Source organism: Colias eurytheme, chromosome 9 (genome assembly GCF_061535395.1).
Source record: "Colias eurytheme isolate Ceu_HAF_F1 chromosome 9, ilColEury1 Martin Lab GWU primary, whole genome shotgun sequence".
Lineage (NCBI taxonomy): Eukaryota > Metazoa > Arthropoda > Insecta > Lepidoptera > Pieridae > Colias > Colias eurytheme.
The window spans coordinates 8670412-8696085 of NC_142988.1; the positions used below are offsets into that span (position 1 = coordinate 8670412).

Below are 25674 nucleotides of genomic sequence, written 5' to 3' on the forward strand. Positions count from 1 at the left end.
GCGCGCGCGGGGCGGCACGGCCAGCGCGGCCAGCGCGCGCTGCTATCGACACACGTAGCTACACATACCGTGTGTGTGAGCGCCTGCACCTCCGGGCGCAAGGCCAGCACGTGCGCGTGGTGCGCGCGGCGGGCGCGGCGGGCGAGGCGCGCGCGGGGCGGCACGGCCAGCGCGGCCAGCGCGCGCTGCTATCGACACACGTAGCTACACATACCGTGTGTGTGAGCGCCTGCACCTCCGGGCGCAAGGCCAGCACGTGCGCGTGGTGCGCGCGGCGGGCGCGGCGGGCGAGGCGCGCGCGGGGCGGCACGGCCAGCGCGGCCAGCGCGCGCCCGGCTGTGCACGCGTTGGCCAGTACCAGCGCTCCACCCACAGCACACGCCGCTATCATCAACCATTGTTGGATTTCACGGCGCCTGGGAACAACACGATTGTGAAATGAGTACGTAAACGATCAGAGATACCAGAGCCCGCCCGGCAGTGCACGCGTTCGCTAGCACTAGCGCTCCACCCACGGCACAAGCCGCTATCATCAACCATTGTTGGACTTCGCGACGCCTGTGATACGATTGTAAAATGAGTGCGTAGTTAGAGACGTGACAAATTAGCACCGGGTCGGTTAACGAACGAACTATTTTATTCCTGATGGATTGCAAGTAAGTTTTTTTTAAATTAAACGATTAAATAAAAATTGATAAGATGAAAACGTACATCGAATTCTGGTCTCAAATATATTATTTTTAATCAACATAAAAAAAACATTCATCGTACGTATTTTGTTTCAATACAATTTACATCACATTTTTTTTTCAAAGATAAGAGAAGAAAATATTTGTTTTCCTAATGAATTATACATAATATAACATGTACTTACGATGCGTCTGCATCCGTGTCGGTGAGGTATATCACAAGAATACACAGCCCCAATAAAATACACGTAAAGCTGATTTCGAATGTTACTATGTGAGGAATGCAGCACGCCCGTCGCCATCTGGAAAAATATTATAAAAAATGTATTGCCTATCTAAACTGAAAATAATGTCCATGATAGACTTAATTATAATGCTGTTTAATAAAGCCACTTGATAATTATGAAGCTTTTTATATCTGAAAGCATTTTGAAAATCGGGTCTTAATTGAATAATTCATATAAACAAACCAAATATGAGTGAACGAGGATAGATAAAGTCAACTCACCTCCAACCAGATGTAGAGGACACAGGTTTTGGTCGGAAGGCGCGGGCCAATCTCGTGCAAACACGTCCGTATTGGGTTTCGAGCGCCTCCGCAAGACTAGCTAGCATTTGCACCAGGGTTGCTTCGCTCTCTTGCCCACCGCCGCTCTTCATGCCTTCCGTGAAGTGGAATCTGGAAGAAATAAATAAAATAGTAAAGATCTTATTTTTCAGGTAAAAAAAGAGAAATGTGACACACTTAGAAATTCTAAACGATCACACATAATTTACCTTATAGGAGTAGCAGGAAGGGCTCTTGGATCGTTTGGCCCTGGCGGATGGCAAAACACAACTTGTAGCACTAGCAGCAGTGAACTGAAGCGCTTTCCCATCGCCGACAGTACACCGGCAGTCCACCACCACTCGTACCTAAAATTTTATTGCACATGGTTAAAAGTAATGTTCTAAAAGGAATTTTACTCCGATGAGTTTCAAAATAAATAATCCCATCTGGTTCTTCTAAGGAATTACTTTTGGAAGATATTTGTGTAATGGTTTGACAGATATATTTCTTTTTTCGTATTGCTAAAAAAATGTTATAGAGAAGAAATAAATACAGTTAAGAATGTAAGACTCGATCCTTCTGTTTTTACATTTCTGAAGTGAAAACTTCTTTAGCGGCGTTGAGCACTTTTTCTGTAATGGGTAAAAAATCTTAAGCTCGCGTCAGGACACGTGACCTGATCGAAAAAGCGTAAGACGGATGGATATCAAACATGCTCAACGTTAATAATTAAGTCTTCACTTCTGCCGGCACTCCCGGAGTGCAACCCGTCTTTTTTTGTGTCTTTGATTTTGTTTGATAATTTGTACAGCCACGCGCCCCACCACACCGCCCACGTGCTCACCTGTGCCCGCAGTACCACAGCACGTACAGCGCCAGGTACATAGCGGCGAATATCGCGAAGCAGAGCGCGAGCGCGACGTACGGCGGCGCGCCCAGCGCGGCGGCCAGCGCGGCCACAGCCAGCGCGCCGTGCCACGCGCCCCACCACACCGCCCATGACCACGACCACCCGGTTTCGCTCCACTGACGCGCGAAATTCTTCATCTCCTCTGTTAATACAGAGACATAAATTATAATATGTAGTGCTTTTACACAATCGCTCGAATAGCAAGGCGGGAAACGCACACAAATACGTAAGCAATGCCCTCACTATTCGTTTTCAGAATCACGTATTCGTTTTAAGACCGGTTTCGGACGATTTCAAAAGAAAGAAGTATGTGTGTAAAGTGGTGCGCGTCGACACTCGTATTTACGTACAGTACTCCCAAACTGATAATGCGCATAGAAAAATTCGTCACTGTTCGGCAACTGTCATATTCCCCGAGCCTCCGAAGACGATATGTATATAGAATGGTTAAATGTATTTTTTTCATACGTAGTTTATTAGAATAATGAGTTTTATTGTGAATTTATGGTAAAAGAGATAAGTAACCACAATTTGTTTCGATTATTCAATGTAAGGTAATAGCGAGGATAAGCCACACGATTGCGAATATATACAGGGTGTCCCACTATTGGTATACTAAGCGCGAAGGGACTTGTAGCTTTGCATATACTGATCACGTAAAAAATACTTAATCAACAAAATTACGCCAAAAATTTTTTGTGGGCGGGTTGCTTGTTATGGGTGGACACATAGAGTTTTAAGAATTCATCTATTTGAAAAAAAATGAGTTTTTAATTTTATAAGTAGCTTTTACGTACTCAGCGTATGCAACATACGCAACATACTAAGCTCAAAGGAGCGTTACTTGTAAAACACCAGTGTTCGAACCAAGGCCTGCCACCCACTGTCTCTCGGGAACGATTATAATAAAACAAAAGTTCCAAGTGAGCAACAAAAATTTATTCTTCTAAACAAATATATGTTTACACAAAAAAACTACAATAGTGCGATGTAAATATGGCTTAAAACAAAAATATGCCATCTCTCAGCGAATAGCAGAACTAAGTATACTCTAGGTATTTGATAAATGAACAAACAATTCAATAGCGCGATGCAAAAACACACGTTTTCGGTACAGCGACCTCTAGCGACAAATAGTTATAACTAGTACCTAATCAGAACATTTAACATTCCGCCCACCATGGACAGAATGTCCATCACTTAAAACTACATACATTGATAACTGCGTTACCGCCCACCATGAAACATTAATGGCAGTAACGTCTTAAGACACAATACATGTTTTAGAATAGAGTAAGTGGACTGTAAACAATAATAATAAAAAAAAAAACAAAATACATAAAAATAACTGCGATACAATAATGCAACTACACGTGTGTAGTGACTGGGAGCACAATCAGCTTTGAGGTGGGGCATTTAATATGCAACGCAAGGACACAACTCTTGTGACCTTGTCTGAACCAGTATGTTTATCTAAAATAACCCAATGAAGCAATCGCGTAGGAGGCAAATCATCCTCCAGCTCTCAATATGTGTTCACTGTCGAGATACGGATGAAGTGAGGTAAGCCTAGGTAAGCCAAAATAATGACTCTGACATACACGAATGCACGACATTAAAACCTCATAAATTTCGGAAAACCTTAAATTAACAGAAAATTTTGTTTTAGATTTAAAAATTAAAAAAAAAACCTTCGGCAATATGTAAGAACTCTCGTTAGCTTAATCAATGATGAAAATCTTTTAATAAATTCATTTATTTTTTTTTTTTTATCTCCTATATTAACTACGTAACACAGAAATTTGTCCTTCTTCTCTTCAAGATGTGTATTTCTAACTTCACCCTTGCTATATTCAATTGACTTATTTTTGAGCCAACTAGGTCCCTTCATCCATGACTCAAGTTCCAATAATTCCATCGGACTAACACCTTGCGAAGCGCAATCTGCAGGGTTGTCTTTCGATTGAACGTGTGACCATTGATCGCCATCCATAATGAAAAGTATTTCAGAAACGCGGTTTCCAACAAAAGTTTTCCAACGGCTGGGGTGGCTTGTCAGCCATGCTAAAACTACCGAAGAGTCAGTCTACGCATGTAAATTATTTTTCGAAACGCCTAATGTGACTGAAACTTCACTTAGAAGTTTCGCAAGCAATACGGCGCCACACAACTCCAACCGAGGTATGGACACCTGTTTGATAGGGGCTACCTTGGTCTTAGATGCTATGAGACTAATATGAATATTGCCGTTGGAATCAACTGATCGCAAATTAACCACAGCCGAGAATGCCCTATTGGAAGCGTCACAAAAAACTTGTAGTTCGAGCTCAATATCCTGTCGACTAGTGTGAATCCACCGGGGCAAGCAAAATTGGGTGAGTTTATGTAAATGGTCTCGATATACGAGCCAATCCTTTAAAAGCTGATGAGGAAGTTCCTCATCCCATTCAATACCCGAAAGCCAAAGTCGTTGTATAAACACTTTAGCCGTTATAACAACTGGAGAGATCCATCCGAGTGGGTCAAATATACGAGCTATGTCCGATACCACTCGCCGTTTGGTTACTGGAGTCTTCAAAGTAGGTAGATGGACAGTGTATTGAAATTCATCAAAATTTCGATCCCATGTTAGACCTAAAATCTTCATAACATTATCCTTTTCGAAGATAATGTTCTCATTACAATCACACGTTCCATCTCTTATCTTGAGTAACAATTCATGGCTATTGGTGGACCACTTCTGAATTTGAAAACCTCCACGACTAAACAACTCGGACAACTGACGATGATTCTGTTCGCCTTCAGAAATAGTCTTACAACCAGACAGAAAATCATCGACATAAAAATCAGACAAAACACGTTTTGCTACCAAAGGAAAATCATGTCCTTCGTCATGAACCAATTGCTGCAAGGAACGCACGGCTAAGTATGGAGCCGAGGATGTACCAAAAGTTACACGCAACAAACGCAAATGATGTAACTCAGTTTGCGTATTGTCACGCCACAAAATGCGTTGATAATCTACATCCTCGTCAGCTATATCCTCTGACTTGCCAATCTTGCATTGGGGATTGTCTGTCTTAAAAGGCAATCTAACGATACTCGTATCGTCTCTTTTGGTAGTTTTAGAGTAAAATTCCTCGCATTTCTGTTCTTCTTCAGTTAAAATAACCCCCAAATTTGAAGAATCTTCCGACTCTTCCAACTCCCAAAACTTCTTCAGATGATCATTGATATTCACCTGTGAATTAACAACTACGCCGTAGCAAGCCGGCTTTTGAGTTTCGACGGACTGGACTTCGCCAGACAAAATCCAACCGAGCTTAGTCCTTTGAGCAACTGGTGCTCCAGGTGGTCCTCTTATCAAACCTTCCTCCAGAACAGCGCCGACCACTCTAGTGCTCAACAGCAAATCAATACTGCCTGGAGTATGGAATGAGGGATCCGCCAACTCCAAAGGCGAAACCATCGGCAAAGCCTGAACGATCCTTCTCTCAGGAAGGTGTGAGGTTAGCCTTGTTAAAAACATACGCGTCGACATATAAAACAAAATTGGGGTCTAGGCGAGACTGCAATTTAAACTTAACAATCCACTTGGAAGGCATTGAAATGCCTTCGTCATCGCCTAGACGGAGTATGTCGGTATGAGCAGGTAACTTGGTCAAGCCAAGAAGCTGGACTGCAGATTCCGTGATAAAGGAAACCTGAGAGCCTTGATCCATCAAAGCTCTTAAAACAAAGGCAGCTCCAGATCTCGATTCGACGTTGACCAAAGCTGTGGCTAATAAGCCTTGACTATGAGTATTTGCATAACAACAAACAGGGGTGGTTGACTCACCTTGATAAGATGTAGCAGCTGCTACATTTACATCTGCTGGACTATCAGTCACAGCAGCGTTGACAGTTTTAGGGTGCAGAAGTGTGTGGTGTCTTTTCTTACACTTATGGCAACGGGTAGATTGACGGCATGAATAAACATTGTGATTTCTATTAAGACAATTATAACATATTTTACTGGTTCGGGCAAATTCACGACGAGAGTTAATGTCCTTTGCGGCGAATTCCTTGCAGTGACACAGTTTATGATCACCAGAACATAGAATACAAGACACAGAAGCTACATGAAACGATTTAGGATTATGTGAACGAGTAACATTTTGTTTAGGATCTAGATATTCTAGGGAACGAAATCGGGTTTCCAAAAATTCCTTCATACTATCAAAAGATGGTAATTCATCTTTCGAACTAACTCTCACCTCCCACAACTTACGCGATTCGGAATCTAATTTTAAGCTAATTATGTATATTATGATTGTGTCCCATGAACTTACATCTATACCTAATGTACGCAAACCATGTAAACAATCAAGTGTCGTATCTAAAAGGTTCTTAATTAAATTTGAAGATTCTTTTACAATCGTTGGCTGATTCATAAATCGTTTCAAAATGCAATTAGACAAAAATCTTTTATTGTCATAACGCTTAATGAGAGTTGCCCAAGATTCCGTGTAATTAGAAGCCGTGACAGGAGTATATCTCAATAATTGTTCAGCTTCTCCAGATAAATGTGTTTTCAAGTAATGAAGCTTCTCAACGTCGTCCAAAGTTTCATTTTTGTGAATAAGTGAAACAAAAAGATCGCGAAAAGACGTCCATTCGTTATATAAACCGGAAAAAATAGGTAAACTAATTTTGGGTAACTTTACTTTCGATGTGACTTGAGATGCTTTACTACAATTATTACAATTTAAATTATCTTGTTGTGTATTTAACAACTCTTTTAATTCTGATTTATAATTGAAATAAATGTCTTCTGTTTCGTCGTAGACGTCAGCCGTAAAATATGGGTTAGTGGTTGCATCTTTGTCAGATGCCTTTTCGATGATAGACTTATGAGTATTAAGAAAATTTGACCATTGTGACTCGAGTGCTTCTAATCGAGTTTCAATATAAAAATGAGTCAATCTTTCTTTAGGAGATTTTTTGAAGTTGATCCTGCCCTTGTAAATAATATTTTTGTTGTTTAGTTGTACTTTAATCAATGATTCCATGTTAAACAACAATAACACAAATTTATGAAACAAAAATAAAAATCAGTAAAAAATTCTAAGTCCAAGAATAAACTTGAAAAAATTACAAGTGTTTAAATTTATAAACAACTTAGAAAAAATCGGGCATGGATTCCCCGTCTAATCACTTTTTGCTTAATTATTCTAAGTCTAAATTAACTCTAAATTTTAAACTAAGTACAATGTTCTAAATATACGTAAAATAATTAAAGTCCCAAACACTTCACTAATAATTGTAACTTGATAGAAGATCGAAATGAAATATTTTTACAAGTACACAATGTTTACTCACAGTTGTTTCTTCAAACCATTCATAATATGTTGCCAGTCGTAAGTGGCGCCCTCTATAGTTGGTCGTGCTCAGTTGCTGCTGTGTGGAAGGCCCGCCCTCTGCCGGAACGTAGCACTAGACTGCGAGTGCTTGCTGCTTGAACTGGTTCCCATAGGCTGGTGGCGCCCTCTCGCGGAAATGCTGCAGCTTCTTATGCACACTCCTTATGGATGCGCTTACGCCGCTCACCACAATGGCGCTTCAGTAGCAATCCACTACCGGTTTGCGCGCCGTACTTTAATACAAAAATCCACTGGTCTAGGTTCTTAATATTCGCGCTCGAAGACCAAAAATGTTCGAACCAAGGCCTGCCACCCACTGTCTCTCGGGAACGATTATAATAAAACAAAAGTTCCAAGTGAGCAACAAAAATTTATTCTTCTAAACAAATATATGTTTACACAAAAAAACTACAATAGTGCGATGTAAATATGGCTTAAAACAAAAATATGCCATCTCTCAGCGAATAGCAGAACTAAGTATACTCTAGGTATTTGATAAATGAACAAACAATTCAATAGCGCGATGCAAAAACACACGTTTTCGGTACAGCGACCTCTAGCGACAAATAGTTATAACTAGTACCTAATCAGAACATTTAACAACCAGCAACCTCGCAGGACAAGATAGCTAACATCATAAGTAATAACATTAATTGTTCTACGACTTTTGGCATAACGCAATAAATTATTTTTAAATGATTTTTTAAACTTTTATTGTACTCTCCTAAAAGTTGTAAGTCTATGTTCTATTCATTATCGGATGGACGACGCGACGCCCCCTTCCCCCTCTCGTTCGCTTTTTGTTTACGTTATTTTTGGGAGGCGTAGAGTTTATAATATCCAAACGGAAAATTAAATGAATATTTATTTTTGTTTTAAAATAAAATCTAACAAATTATCAAAAGTCGTAGAACAAATGTTGTTACTTATGATGTTAGCTATCTTGTCCTGCGAGGTTGCCGGTGTTTTACAAGTAACCCTGTATAAGCTTAGAAATAAGTCTACCATCATTTGAAAACAGATGTCGCTATTATCATTAGCGATACCGGTATTTATATATTAAAAACGTGAAAACTTAAATTATTCTCTTTCATTTTTTTTGTGTGAATTCTAAAGATTCTGTGAATATTTCAACGTGTTACCAATATCGTATCGGAGCCCCCTTAAAAAAACATTTTTATTCTTATTTTTATTTGTTGTTATAGCGGCAACGGAAAACCAAATTATCTGATATTTTTAAATGTCTTGCTATCACGGTTCAAGAGATAGAACTTTGTGAAAGACGGACACATAGTCAGACAGATAACAAAGTCTTAGTAATAGGGTCCCCCTTTAATGATTCTCAATAATAAAATCATTTTTTTATTTTTCTAAAGTTATGTAATGGAATGTGTCTTTAAATAATAAAATGACATCAGTTCCCAAATCATTGTGCGACAAAACAACTTACCTTTAAGTTTATTGAGCAAAAACGACTTCCCGGATCCCCATCGCGCGTACAATCCCACCGTAATGGGCACAGACAGACTCGGCTCAGACAACATGTCTGCCAACGCTGCACTATACAACTCATACCCTAACATATTCTCATTATCTTCATTCGTATTCAATTTGCGTGCCCCGAATATTTGCCCCAGTATTGTCTTGTTGTAACTCATGTCTATATTGTATGGCGTCTCATTCTGTTTGTTTGGCTTATATAATAATTGACTATTCTTCGGATTCCTTAAGAGTATTTCAACTATATGCTGTAAGAAATAGAATTACATTAATATTTAATATTAAAGCAATATTTTAGCAATTTTATTTAAATAAAATTATATTGCAAAGACAATTTAAAGACTGAATTTAAGTTTATTTCGAACTTGTAACTCGGATCCGCCTGTGCTCCGATGTTGCAAATTAAAAAACAGTAGTGAGTTTTCAGTTTATACATTACAAAACTTCTTCTATCTAAAAATCTTAGATTTTTGTTACAGTATTTTTTTCTTGATTTTTTTTACAAAGTAAGTTATACCTTAGACCGCGCCCGCATAGCCACGTGCAAGGCTGTATCCCCGCGATTGTCAGCGACGTTGACTCGCGCTTTGCGCTCCAACAAGAGAGCTACCATTTCTGCGTTACGAGATCGGACTGCGCGGAGTAATGGCGTGTCACCCGTCTGAAAAATTATAACGACCATAATAAAAGAAAAAAAAAGTATAATAACATCTTAATAAAATTGATAAGCCATATTGATTAGAAAGGATACGATTACATAATATTATGAATATGTATCACAATATTTTATGTTTCAACTAAATGCTTAGAATTTAGTATGTTAGCAACAAATTTCTGCCTAATTTATTAATCCTTAATTAAATTTTCTTAGGTAGAAAAAAAACAGAGATACATACTATAGTACAATGTTCTAGATCTGGATTGGAAGCTAAAAGTAATTTCAATATGGCCACATGGCCCTTTTCCACCGCGGTGTACACTGGGGTTTTCTTCTCCTTCCCTGGCAGGTCTACATCTACGTGTTTCTTTAACAGAGCCTCCACTATGTTCTTATATCCGCCCTTCACTGCCTGTATAAGTGGTGTGTCCTTTGAGTGATCCTGGAAGTTAATTCAATGTTAGTTTAGTATGTTTTTGAAATTAAAAGACTTTATGAATAGTACAAACAATGTTTGCTTCCTTTTTTATGCCCCCATTATTAACCTTACGTCAATTTGTTAATTACGTCTATACAACATTATATGGACGAAATTATATAATGTGCTGTTTAGACATTATTATCCGATAACAAATGGCCAGTTCTGTGTGAGACCATTTTAAACCCTCTCAAACATTATAAACATATAATAATTACTATTTAATTTTACCTGGACATTTATATAAGCACCGGAATTAATGAGCGCCAATGCGATATCGTAGAATCCCTCCTTGCAAGCTATAGCTAAAGCGGTGCTGCCATCTTTATCTAAAGCGTTCACATTGGGCTTGTATTCGAGCAGCATTTGGACGATTTCGAAGTGGTTACCTGTAAGAAAATATTTAGTTAATGTTACCTTGAATATTATCTTATGGCATATTGTTAGATAACTGTAATTTAAGACTTGTAATTATGGTCTATTAGATGCTTGCTCCGACTTAGGAAGAACTGACCCGGGGAAAAAATAGACTGTGTTACTCTGTAGAGATATGCTACTTGGTAAAGATATCTAAAGATAAAATAATTTTCAAACTAAGTTCAGTAGATTTTGAAATTTCCCCAATAACCTCGCATATAGATGCATCAAAGGAACGGCTCATGTTTGCGATGTGGATAGTTAAATTTAAACATGGGCGTTAACGCTCGTGAAGGGTAACTAATAATTTAATACACTGAAAGTGAAGTGAGGTATTATTTCAGCTTGGTTTACTGTCATAATATATTCAAAGATTTATTTCAAATTCATATTTTATTTACTTCTCGAACCTCTTTATAAATCAATTCCGTTAACGACCCATTTTCACATTTTTATTAGTTTCAATAACTTACAAGCAAGAAACATCACATGCAGTATCTAATAATTATTTTTATCGTTTCATTGGTTTTTATAGACATGTGTAGGTACGTATCGACTAATGGTTTGGTCGTAAACGTCTATATGAGTTTAATGTTGATCGTAAACGGAAACGCCACTTCTAATTCAACGTTATACCACGTTAAACACTCTTCGGCTTGCAAATAGTATTTACCGCTGGCAAATGTCACACGCTGTATAATTATTATAAAATATGTCTTTAATCTAGGTTATGACTCCATTTCGTGCCAAGACATCAATCATCGCTAATGATTTGTATGTTTTGGCATAACAAATGTTTCAGACAAAAATTAGTCTTAATCACGTTTATTTAGCGCTAATGCATACAAATGGATAATATAGTTATTAGTTTCAGCTATTTATAGCTTAGAAAGGTCGCGTATGTTTAAGGATATCATTAGCAGTAACAATCTCACTATCACATTGTTTGTTAGAACAAACAACGTAATCTCTTTATCGTTATCCCCATTGAAAAATAAGCCTTTAATAGCGTGAAAACTACTGCGTTTGCGTCTTTAGAATTATATTATTGAAAATATCGTTAAATTATGACCTTGAAAGTCTAATATTATTTCTTGGAATAAAATTTTTAAGTAACTTGTTAATTTTACATAATATTATCTATTTAAAAGGAAAAATATATAACATGGCTCATACGTAAGCAAACTCGGGTTTATGGCATGCCTGACGCCTGACGCGCCCAAACGTAAAATTAGAGGAATTTCAAATTGTTTTCCTTGATCAATTCTCGAGGAAAAGATTGTGTTTATAAAATTTAAGCGTAGATGTAGTACGCCACTAATGAATTGATTAATAGATTTCAATTTAAAATCTAATAAAAGCATCTATTTGGTAAAACGCAAGAAATGCAAAACTTTTGTCGCCTTTGACGTTATAATATATCTTTCGCAGCCTGCAGCAGCGGCGTTCAGCAGGTCCATAAATCTCCCTAACAACATATCCCTTACAAAAACATCACTGTGACGTCACCCACCTTGCGCGGCCTGCAGCAGCGGCGACCAGCAGTACATGCCCGAGGTGTTGGGGTCGGCGCCGGCCCGCAGCAGCGCGCCGCACGCGGCCGCGTCCCCCGCGCGCGCCGCCCACGTGAGCGCGGACGTGCCGTACTTGTCGCACGAGTTGGGCCGCGCGCCGCCCGCCAGCAGCCGCGCCACCACGCCGCTGTGGTGCCGCCCCGCCGCCCATACTAGCGAACTGGAAGTGTGTACCCGTTTGTATACTGTGTACGCGTAGACTATGTTATAGTACGTATTGTGTTGGATTAGCCGATTACAATCATGCAGATAATTAACTTTTATTTTAAGTAGAAATATCTCTAATCTTAAGAACTGAAATAATGATAATAAAATCGTAAATGAATAAAAAAAGGTTATTAATAAGAATTCAATCTATAAGCGACATTCGAATCGGTGTAAATATTTAAAACTGTAAACTCCACTGATTCTGGCCAGCTAAGCAAATAATTTTATTGCTTACAAATTTCTTGAAATACAAGAGGAATAAGGATACTAAGTGCGATAGAAAAGTAATGCCAACCAATAGTAGCTTCAAGCCACACCCACCCCAGCCAATAACAATTACGATTGGTTGCCACTTGTCAACAATGTTAAAAGTATTGAGAAATAAGGCAGAATTTCTATTTAAATATTATTTCAACATTATATTATAATTTAGAGTGAAACATTAATCAACACTAACTAAATAAGACCGAATATTTATTTTCTAATTTACATATGAGTTTCTAATCATAGATAACTATAATTTTGCTGAGAATGCAAGCTGTCGAAAACATGTCGAAGAAAAGCAGTGTTATCATCAAGAGACAATCTGATGACAATAATAACTACGCTTAAAGTGTTGGCACGGAGCCAACATTGTTTGGTATGAATGAGAAGGGATGATTGAATAGCTTTATCGATACCGAGTATATCTTGATATGACTGCTGTTATAAAAAATAATGACATATACTAAGTTTTATTTAATTCAGCTGATACGATCTAATGAGAAAAAGTTAGTATAAATATATTTTAACATTACCTGTTTATAATATTCATTTATGTTTATGTTCTTAAAAGCCAAAATGGAACAAGTAGCGAATTGCATTGTTTAAAAGAAATATGCAATAACGTAAGCTCAAGCTGATTATCAAGAATATTAAAGCCAATATTTTGTCGATTAAATATTGATAATAATCTACATTACTTGAACAGATTGGACGTAAATGTCATATTAACATATCTACGCATGATAATGATAATTCTATTCTTAACAGCCTCCTAAGATCGTTCTAAATTATTATTTTATTACTCATTTTGAATGACCTTTACCTAAGACTAGTCTAAATGAGCCTAATTTAGTCACTAAATAAATAAAGTGGTGTCCAAAAATATCAGCTAAGTATTTATAGAAAATGCGTATAGTCTATAGGTAATAATATTAAATGAAACTCACTTGATATTAAAGTTCCCATGTGCATGTACTTCAGCACCTTTCTCCAACAGCAAACCAACTATTTCTTCATGTCCCTTGTATGCAGCCCACATAAGAGGTGTCCAGTTTCCCTATTCAAAATAAGATATATTGATAGATTCATATGTTTGCAAAATATGTACCTTATTTAATTAGGTAATAGTACCTTATTAATATCGGATTGTAAATTTAAAGACTTAAGACTTAACTCGTCTTTGGAGATTAGAGATTTCTGGAAAATATTTTTTTTTCTAACATGAACAATTTAATATGTATTACGATTTGGTCCTTCACGAATTATCAATGATTATATTTTTTGTTTTTTTCCTGATACATTAATTAATACTTGGTAATTAAGAGTTCAACAACAATCACGTTGCAGCTAAAAATAAGCCATTGTCCTATAAATAGCTTGTTTATGAAAAGAGTTTGTAACGTTTGTGCATGTGTACCTATATTTTAACGGGATTTAAGAATGTGTGAATGTCACTGATCTTTTGGCAGGGTTCCACCTTAATTATAAATACAGAAATTCGAGTGCACGGTCCAGAGAACAATTTGGTCATTGCTCTATTATAATTATTTAGGTCAGTTAAATGGTGCCCGTGCGTGTTGCTAGAAGACACCTTTACCTTCATTCATCAGAACCACAATTTTTTTTCCCTACCATACAGAAAAGGCGTCTTCAACCAAGTTTCATACTGAACTTACACAATCCCTGGAGTCCACCACAGCGCCGGCATCCAGAAGTTCCCTGACGACGGCCAAGTGTCCCGCGCGCGCCGCGAACGCTAGCGGTGTCCAACCGTCCATGTCCGCCGCGCACGCGTCCGCGCCCGCGCCAACGAGCAGCCGCACCGCGTCGACACGGCCCTTCTCGCTCGCGCACATGAGCGCCGTCGTACCATTCTACATCGATGAATATTCAATATTATCATCAAAATCTCCCCCTTATCGTAATTGAAGGACTCGTTTGCAAAGATTATAATGTGTTCATTTTTATTAATCACCGACTTTTTTAAATTTTAGCAAGATATACTAAAAAGATATGCATAAGCAGCTACGAATAAACAACAAAACAAATAATCGTTTATAAATAGCATCGCAATGCATCAAATAACAATAGTAAATCTAATCCATACTACTTGGAACTGGTCTTTCGAATTTTCGGAGTGTATTTTTATCACGATAGAGAATAATTTTAAATATTGATGCTAATTATAATAAGGACGATACGAACCTCATCTCTATCGTCGACATTGATGTTTTTGTTGGCCGCGAGGAAGTTCTGCAATTCGTTGCCATCGTTATTGATCAGCTGGGAGAGCGTTTTGAAGCACGCAAGCGACACCATCGACTCGCTGCGATGGAGGCTCTGTTGATGCGGAAACATATTAGTGAACATAAACATAACAAAATCGTGACTATACAATAGTTTGGCGACGTTTAATTATATTCAATGCCACTTATTCTCTGAATATTCCTCAATAATGCTTTAACTCAGCTATCGAGGAAAATCATTATAATTATAATGTTGTTATTTTTTAACTGTTTGTCAGCTCATTAGGTAATTAGCGAAAATTCTTTATTCCTAAATTTTATTGTATTATTTTTGCAAAAAACAACTCTATTAAGTAAGTCTATTTTGAATGAAAAAATTAATATAATTTGCTAACGCATATTTGTGCTTAATAAAATTCCTATCACATATTATTACATGTGTCATAATAAAACAAAGAGAAAATAAGATAACAAACTAATAAGAACAAAACATCAAACGTTATTAACACACAGAAAATTAGTATGAACGATACTCATTTCAGACAAAATCAACATAATGTATTAGGTACCACATCACCAAGGTATCGAAAATTAAGTTAGCAGGCGGACATGCCAAATGAAATAACGTATACACAGGATAATATATAATATCACAGGACTTCTCGTTTGTATTAGAAATGTATGATAGGAAACACCTCAGAAACTTGCAAACTTCGACGCAACATTTCAAACTAATTCACACTTTTTAGCTTGGCTAAGGCTTGTATGCAATAAATAGAGCACTGAAGGATAAAACACAAAGTACGTTTGCACGGCACAACCTACAATGCCGGTAATGAACATAACATATAGATATAATGATAACGAGCGATATCACAAGCATACTCTATAAATTATTAAAATATGCAGGATTAAACGTTTCAAATATTTATAAAACGTGGAGTCATTTCAACGAGCATCTAAAATCTCAATTACTTAACGATTGACTTGTTTTTTATTTTCTTGTTGAATCGTATGTGTTATTATATTTTACCGCATTAAAAATTGTGATCATGCTCAAGTTAGTAAACATATCTTTTCCTAGGATGCAATGTTATTTACTGAGAACTGCAAACTTTCACACCGGCAATATTTCCTGGTGCAGACCATGTTAGAGTGGCGACGAAGAGCAAAACCATGAAACGGGAATCCATGACTCAGGCGGCGGCCGTGGCCTTCCCCTGGGGGTGCCGTCACCGTGAAGCGCGGCACGTTGAGATGCGTCCCCGCGCTGAACGGGCCGAAATGCTCGTTACCGCCCCCGACGTTCAAGTGCAGAAAGGATGGTCGCCGTTTCTTGTTGTGGTGCATCGACGGTGGCATCAGTGTAGCTACCGCGATGCTGTTGCTTTTAGCTCGACGTGTCGGCGGTTCCTCTTCTTCACCACTCACTTGTGCTGTATCAGAATGTTCAGACCTAATAGTTTTATCCGATATCTCCGAAGCGGATGGACTGCACTCTCTGTCCGACGGTGTACCCGTTTCCAGGACGGACTCCAAAGACGCGGGAGGCCGAGACACATTCCTAGGTTTATGTAAGTTTGCAATGAGACATCGGATATGAACGTACTCATTATCACTGGTCTTTTTCTCAGGTAATTGCGGTGAACCGAACATCGCGTTTCGTATCCCCGCATACTAATTTATTAGGAGAGCGAGCGAGCGTCCCGTGACAGATAGACGAGAGACGTAACTGGTGACTAAGATCCGCGGGGAACACGACTCGTCTCGAGTGATACTGATGGGCGGATACTATTTACAGCGCGACGCGTCTCAGGGCGGATATAGGGCGGCGATGAATGAATGCGAGGGTATACGTACTAAGGAATACGTGCTATACGATTGTAAGGAGAGGCGTTTGAGGATCGCGGTGGCACTGTAGTGCGCGGCTCGCTCCGAGGGCACCATGTTGCTGAGTGACCGGTAACGCTATGCAAGCGGTTTGACGGCGAGGTGGATACCAACGGACGATTCCCTCCCCTCCGACACAGACAATTATTTCCCATAGAACATTTTAAATCGTGTTTTTACGCTGAATAAAATAAAATTACATGGATAAACAAAGCGTAAACATATGTTAAATAAAGCTAATTGAATATGTCTACTGCTAGACAAAACGTAAGCATATTAGCATTAACTGGAACAGTTTTCTTTTTCCATAAAAAAATTATACTTGTTATTAAGCTATTTCTGTTAGAATTTTGATAATTTAATGAACGCATAATCGTGATTTGGTTTCTAGTATAAAAAACGCAATATGTTCCGGTTTCCTTGAAGCGTCATCACTCGTAGTATTTCCAAAATGATATACACTTCCTGGTTCTTTTAAGTTTGAATTATAAATTGCCGAAACACAAATCATAAAATCGAGTACGGTGCGATTTACTTTATAATAACAGAACATTTGATTTTTCAAGAATATGAAAAATGTTTTGAAAGAGCCAAGAATATTCCAAATATATATTTTAATATCATAAAGCATATCGATATTGCATAATAAGTTTATAAAGGATAACCTGTCTTGTCTATCTAACGATGTAAAAATAAGACAAAAGGCAAGGTTAAGATCCGCGATGCAATCGAGGCAAAAAGACTAACGGGGTTACAGGATTCCGCCCAGTCAAGCGCCATGCTGAGTTTATCACGTGATCAACGTGGCTTTTGACTACGAAGCGAAGTTATAATTTATTATGTTGCATATACAAGTAATTTGTTTTTCATAGAGAAAATTGAAATATGCTAACAAATGCCTAGCAAACTTTAAAAACATTGTTTATCAGTGTGCCGAATTGTTTTGTAACGTTCAGTCGTTCACTGTGTCTTTTATTTTTCATTCTTTCATGAGATTTAAAGTGTAACAAAACAACAAATTGTGTTTCTTTTTAAATAGGCCAGTCATTCTTCCTTTGAAAACCCAACTAATTAATACTAACAAAAGAATAATCATCAATGTCGCAAACAAATTAAAAGACCATCGGATACTGTTTTTGTTAACTGTTCGCAAAAACACATTATATTATCCTGCTAGAGCCTAGAGCTCCGCCCCCGTTTAGCTTTATTTTACAGTGAAAGAAATAAGTCATTGAACTCAGTTAACTCTGAAGGAGCTTTAAAGTAGCGCATACATACACATGTAAGCTCATAAAATATAATGCTGCAATCATGGACGTATAAAAAAAGACGGACGGTATATTGCCTAAAGTCAACATTGAGTGAAGCTTAGTAATGGCGGCGAAACATCCATGTGTGTGTGCCATGTTGCCATGGCAACAGCTGTCCTGATGACAATGGCGGCTGTATTTTTTTCTATAAATTTTGCCGTAATAATTTTGTCATTAAAACATAAAAGAAATAACTTGCTTCCCTGTGGAATGTAATCCCTTGTGTTTTGTTATTTAAAATTGTACTGTTGCGACACCATTTAACCACGCAAGACGGCATTTTAAATATTTTTTGTGAAACAGTGACGCAGTTAATCAGTCGGTAGTTCACGACGTAATGGCGGCCGACTAGCTTACTATGGTGAGAGTGTGTGCGTGTTTATTGTCTTTACACGATCGCTAGCTTACTATGGTGGCTTCACGTTGTTTGTTCGTAATACGGCGTCCGTCTTTTTTATACGTCCATGGCTGCAATAACATCAATTCATCAAAATGAATCATGTTTATTTATTGTACTTCAAATATAAAAAATGTATCTAAGTGAACTGGATTTACGTGGATATCTTATAGCTGTATCTACATAGCTTTAACAATTTGAATGTTATTTAATAATTACTATTGAAAAGGTCTTTTAATAATAATTTATAGTACATAGATAATTAATAGAGAATAATTAATCAAACCTGTCCATAAGTCCTGATAATTGACGCGGCACGAAACATTTTCGTTATAATGTCAATGCATTGGAGGCATTATTTTTTCACTCTACAATTTCGACCGCACTATCCAAGAAAGGCCTAGATTATAATGCTTATGGTCACAGCGCTTCCCATGTTGTGTTAATTTATATGATCCTCAAAGTTTGCTTTAGGATATACTCGTTAAATATGCTCAGTATCATGGAAAATATTCTCGCTGAACAAATAGCCATAATTTACACGGGGTCTATAAAGCATGGGTTGATAATATGGTTTACTGTTTAACCGGTAACTGATTACGATAAGTATCTGGTAGGGTCATTACATATTTACATTTAACATATGCTATCAACCCTGAGGATGTTTCAAACGCAATTTATATGTATGTACTCAATAATTACATCTTTCATATTCTAAAATCTAAATATGTCTTGTACTATTTGCGACTTATGGTTTTCCCCGCGTGCAATCTAAATTAAATCGCGTGGAATATAAATTAGTCAAGACACTCAGGAGCTGTTTTCATAATAGAATAGTTTGTCTTCGTAGTCATACTTGAGCTGTTTAATATGTAGTAGAATTAGGAACTAACTTGAATACAGCTAAAATATTAGTAATGTACCTACCTGGGTAATAATGCAGGGTAATAAAAATTTATACTTTTTACAATAATGCATAGAACATAATAACGGTTGTTAAATTAGTAATTTTCCACGTACTTTGTCGATATTTAATAATTTCATTAGACATTTTCATACAACACTCAAAGAAGCTTTTGTTCGAAAAAAGCTTTTGTCTGAACCGCACAATGGACAGGTCGGTTATTAATTTCCTTATTAATTTAGTATTCCTTAAAGGTATTATTCATTTAAATTAAAAATAAAGATAGACTGTAAATAGTAAGCTTATAGTAAGTTAGGCTAGCGAATTGTCATTGGTGTAGGTATTTTTATTTTTTAGTTTAATTTTAATACCCGTTTTTCTCTATATCTCATACAATATACACGCAATGCTGTGTTTAAAGAGTAATATCAATTCACAACATTATTAAACAGTCTGTTAACATAAGAATTATAAAATGAATACATATTGAGCATTGTAGATTCTTTGTTGCGTCTCGGATATTGGTCTTTTTTAGTATTAAATAATTTATGATAAGCATGAGAATTGAGAAGTTTAGCATTATTAATAAACCATGATCGTACCTCATTATACATGGATTCCCTGATTGTGTCTCTTACGAACTTATAATACGGGAGGACGCTCCCATAGCTCCTCGGAACTTTGATGGGTAACACAAGCGGACGCCGCTCTGGGGAATCGGAAGACGAAGAGGGCCTGGCATTATCGAACCATGAACGCATTTCCAGCACTCACTAGTCACTACACACGCGTCCGCATGCTCTTCTAAATAGATAACAATCAACAGAGATAACACGACACTTATTCGCGCACGAGGGTAAACTAATTACAATATATCACATAAATAAAAGGAACATTGTCAAGTGTCACCGATGAATCGAGTCCTGCGACCCTCGCTGCACTACACGACGTATTGATAAGAATTGATTGAAGTAATAGTATTTAATACACAAGAACTCCTTATCACTGTCTACCTATCGTTATTCGTCTGTTTGCTATATCCTACTCCGGGTACGGTATTTACTTTTGTACTAAATAAACAATATTAATAACGATTACATTTTTGTTTTATATATAGCCTCTAATAATTTATACCTAATTGTATTATGTTTTTATATAAAGTTTTAATAAAATTAAATAAAATTTACACGTCTATCAGTACAAACATTGACAAGCAAAAATTACTACTTAAGCCAATAATTATCCTTATCGTATCAAATACCCTCACATAAATAAATAATAGAATCGACAAATAGCATCATTATTTTAAAAATTGTAATACTAACGCCATCTACCTTTATTACTCGAAATAAACAAGTCAAATACGGCGCACGCGCACGTCATTTTAAATTATGGAATTTGTTATGAGTAATGACTTAACCTCGTCTCATAATACTCACGTTTTCAACTAGATGGCGGTAATCTCAGCTATTTTAGATTGTTTTTGTACATTATCGAACAATGAGGGACCAACATTATAATATAAAGTATGTATTCACAATGATTCAAATTTTTATTATGTAACTATTCATACAATAAATTAGATTTATTGCAGTAATAGGAAAAGAATAGACCTTTATCCGCGCTTATATACCCATGATTGAGGTAAAGTAATGTATCATACATTACGACGTAAATAATGGATTTGTTTATGAATACAAATCGGAAACTATTGTATACTTTGATATGTTATTTCTATTTGCAGTAACCTAACGGTACTTTAATCGATTCGCGTCCTTCAACATTCGATAGTATAATTTATTAACAATCGCCGTAGCATCAAATTGATTATCAATTCTGACAATTAATAACAATAAACAATTTAACACAAGTCACACTTAAACTATGTATTGTGGCTGTAATATGATAACGGTAATGAGTAACTTGTAATATTATGTAGAATTTTCAATTAAATATGTGTACGGCACCAGCGCGGAACGCTATTGGAAGGATAATCTCTAAGCGAAGGATAGTGTTATCTGTGGCGTAGGCCGCGTAGGGAACAATTAAAAAAATAAATTTGGTTTAATATTATAAGTCGAAATACAAATGAGTTTTGAAATAGGTAACTATTTTCACTAATTTGTCATTGAACAGTGAACACACGTTCCGGAATGTTGCCTGCAACTACTATCTCTTTTCTTAATAAATATTTTGTCATGTACGTTTTTATTATTATTATATAATTAATATATACTAGCTGTTCGCTCCGACCTGGGTCAGGGGTGGTCTTGTAACACGATACATAGATACTGCATATGAGGATAAGCATTTATTGAAGTAATTAAGGGCGGATAATTAGTCTGTAAAGAGATAAAACTCTACATTCTTGTAATTTTATTTTACATGGCGTTAGTGTTTATTAATATAATTAGTGTTTCATAAGTTATAACTTATAACAGTACATAAATTTCATTGCATACATGTAAAAACTAAAAACATAAGCACATTTTAGTTTTGGCTTGAAAATAAATCTATATTTGCTTGCAAAGTTTCTATTCTATAATAGAAACTTTGCAAGCTTCAATGGCTAGGCTCTATGCACGGGCTCTATGTAAGAGGTAAGATAGTAGAGTGAAATTATTGATATCATATAACTCGTACTGATAAGCAAAAAAAATGACCTTTAAAGTTAAATTGTAGAAAATCAAATAAACGAGTTCATTCGTAACATCAATTGTAACATTGACGTGATTGTACCTAACATTGATAAGGTTTGATGGACGTCTTTGCTGATATACTTCGCTGGCAATATCTTCTTCTTATATATAAAAATGAATCGCAAAATGTGTTGGTAAGCGCATAACTCGGGAACGGCTGAACCGATTTCGATAATTCTTTTTTTATTATATTCCTTGAAGTACGAGGATGGTTTTTATGTAGAGAAAACGTAAATATGTACCACGGGCGAAGCCGGGGCGGACCGCTAGTTACAAAATATAGATGACTTTTCATCAGCAATATTAAATTGAGACACTTTTATAATATTCTTAAATCTTCATGAGATAGCACCCCTCTCTGTTTATGTAATGACTTGTAATTTTAACATAAATTAAATGTGTCTTGGCAGTATCCCAGAGTGTTAAGACTAGGGATGTAACGATACCGATACCGATACCGATATATCGGCCGATATAATCGGCAAGCCGATATATCGGTATCGCCGATAATAAAACAACCGATACCGATATCAAACAATTCAAAAAACCGCGCCCAATGAACGATGCGGGAGGCCGCCCGCGCGTGCGCACTTTGTTTTCTGAAAAAACTCTACCAATAGTAAACTTTTATTAGGTGATTGTATGTGTATTACTTAAAGTTTAACTGACTTTGTAAAGTAATAATACTAAAATAAATGGTATTGTTGTTTTTTGATTTGGAATTTTTATTTAAAAGAATACGTACGATTAACAGTTGAGTCTCTGTTAAATGTTGGTAACTTTTATGCATAATTCACTATTTATTTTTCTACCAAGCCATCGATATCGGTATCGGTATCGGTATCGCCGATACATTACTACAAATATCGGTATCGGTATCGTATCGGCAAAATCATGTATCGTTACATCCCTAGTTAAGACTATATTAAAATAGTTTTCATCGGCAATTAACAACTTTATTAATCAGTTGTTCAGAATAATACCGTTTCGTAATGATTATTTATATGTATGTTCATTTGTTCATCCATATAATATTTAATTCATTTATTCAAATATCCATGTTTATTACGCTCGATTAAAGTAATGTTTTCAGTAGGGATGTAACGATACATGATTTTGCCGATACGATACCGATACCGATATTTGTAGTAATGTATCGGCGATACCGATACCGATACCGATATCGATGGCTTGGTAGAAAAATAAATAGTGAATTATGCATAAAAAGTTACCAACATTTAACAGAGACAACTGTTAATCGTATTCCTTGAAATAAAAATGCCAAATCAAAAAACAACAAAACCATTTATTTTAGTATTATTATTTTACGAAGTCAGTTAAACTTTAAGTTATACACATACAATCAGTACCTAATAAAAGTTTACTATTGGTAGAGTTTTTTCAGAAAACAAAGTGCGCACGCGCGGGCGGCCTCCCGCATCGTTCATTGGGCGCGGGTTTTTTAATTATTTGATATCAAAAAAATTGGTTGTTTGTAAAGTAGGTTTACGATCGAGATGTTTACGTGATAACATAATGCAGTGGCAGCGCTCGAGATAAAACGGGAGATCGGTCCGTCTCTCTCTTGTTATACCTGCGATCGCGCTCGTGAGGTTTTGGTGTGACACAAGTTTATGAACATGTCACCCGACTAAAACGATTTTAAAAACGTTATCACGTTAAAAATTAAAAAATTCTAAATTATTTATTTCTTTCCTTTACATAAACAAATTTGTGATTGGAACACTCCTAGTAAGCAAATAAAATGCTTGTGTCAGGAGGTTCCGCTCTTCCTTAACACTATTACAGAAACAGAAATAAAACAATATGAATGAATATAATGCAAAAACATAAAAGAAAGAAAGAATTTAATAAAAAAATATCGGTATCGGTTGATTTATTATCGGCGATACCGATATATCGGCTTGCCGATATATCGGCCGATATATCGGTATCGGTATCGGTATCGTTACATCCCTAGTTTTCAGACAAAATATACCTACTTGACTTCATGTAATTTAGCAATGTGCCAAACAACACGTTTATGGTACTGGCCGTTTCCCACTTCAGTAATTTACAACAACTATAAATGGCTAGAGACCTTGCGTTTGAATAATAACTCAAAAGACGCGTGTGGGACACTAGAACCACCAATCAAATATTTATGGCAACGTGTGACCTGTCTAGTTACGTCTACATTTGCATGTAATATAGTTTAGTAATTAATTGTACAACGATAAGCGATAATGGCGAACTGGACGAAGAGTGTGAGTGAATAAATCGAACATGGAGAATTTCCGATACATTCAAGGTGACTAAAAATTTGGATCAGGGTGTGAGACAATGAGGTCACACAAATAGTTCTATTGGATTTTGCGACGTATAAAAACTTCGGTTTGTCCTTGTAACAACAGTAAGTATATTGACCAGGAAACTGCGATAACCAGACGTGATAATATCTAAGAAAAACTTTTGCAATAGAAAAGTTACAAAATAAACTTTTTATTAAGAAAACATCACGTATCAACGCGATGATTATCATGTTTGCTTAAGATTTTTACTGTTGTAAAATGCCAAGTAGATAAGAAAACAACCAATGTATTATATGTACTTATGTATTCAACACTAAGATTCAACACGTACCTTTACTTTTACATATCTACAAGGTATTCTAATTACGAGCTGATGGCTAAGTGGAATCAGATAACTGAAATGAGTAAGAGATTCTTTGTCTTTGCAGCATCTATAAATCAGAAATACAGATCACACGGAAGACGCTACATTTGCATTAGGATAACTCTAGATTTTGTTTCTTGGGTTTAGACACTAGGTTTTAAAATTATTATTAAAGAAATAAAAATTATCCTTAAAAAAACTTTATATTTCGTTATTGGCACGTGATTTTCCGTTTTTTCCTTTTTGCTTTTATGCGGTGACTACAAATAGCACGTGACATCTAACAGTAGCGACGATCGCGATAGGTACAATATTATGATATTAATATGCAGATTAATACGAAACATACATCTGATTTGATTCCATTGAAATCGTGATTCGTCGCTTCCATCTAGCTGTCTCTCGTAGACATATAAGCTTAATTTCTCAGAATGATAATCAACTCAATTGTCGGCATTAAATTGAATGCATACAGTTGGTGTTGTGGGTTATTTATCCGCTTGATTGTTGTCATATGCAACTCTATAATATTGTAACCAATGATATTATACAGGGTGTCCCAAAAAGTAGTGATGAACGGAAGCTGGGAGGTAGATTACCTAAAGGGCTATCCGAATCACCCCCATGTATGTTATGCGATTTTTCGTATTTTCGGAGTTATGGACATTTTTTCAATTCTTCATCTATCGCTGAGTACGATGAGATTTTTATTGATGGTGACGTGAATTATTGCGCTAGATGCTTGATTTTTTTTGTGTGCTAAGCTGAAAGATAGGCCAATTCAGTATAGTAACATTTACTATCGTTAGATCTTTGAATGGAATAAAAAAAAGAATTAAATGTCAAGGAAGATAAAATTACCCAGTATGTTCACCACTTCAAGGGCCCGTAAAAAAATAAAAT

At 36.6% G+C, this 25674-nt stretch overlaps 1 protein-coding gene across 1 annotated transcript in view; it reads right to left on the bottom strand.

Annotated features, from left to right (window-relative positions):
* Positions 1–16566, bottom strand: part of Arms (Ankyrin repeat-rich membrane spanning) — a 32066-nt gene extending 15500 nt beyond the window's left edge. The window contains exons 1-14 of the mRNA XM_090105933.1: positions 16042–16566; positions 14855–14989; positions 14326–14523; positions 13597–13706; positions 12118–12338; positions 10419–10576; positions 9948–10151; positions 9569–9712; positions 9002–9299; positions 2084–2291; positions 1467–1604; positions 1198–1368; positions 875–991; positions 215–416 (exon numbers count right to left, since the gene is read on the bottom strand). Coding sequence (XP_089962059.1) covers positions 215–416; positions 875–991; positions 1198–1368; positions 1467–1604; positions 2084–2291; positions 9002–9299; positions 9569–9712; positions 9948–10151; positions 10419–10576; positions 12118–12338; positions 13597–13706; positions 14326–14523; positions 14855–14989; positions 16042–16551 — 2814 coding nt within the window. The 5' untranslated portion in view covers positions 16552–16566. The remainder of the gene's footprint in view (positions 1–214; positions 417–874; positions 992–1197; positions 1369–1466; positions 1605–2083; positions 2292–9001; positions 9300–9568; positions 9713–9947; positions 10152–10418; positions 10577–12117; positions 12339–13596; positions 13707–14325; positions 14524–14854; positions 14990–16041) is intronic.
* Between the last annotated feature and the right edge of the window lie 9108 nt (positions 16567–25674).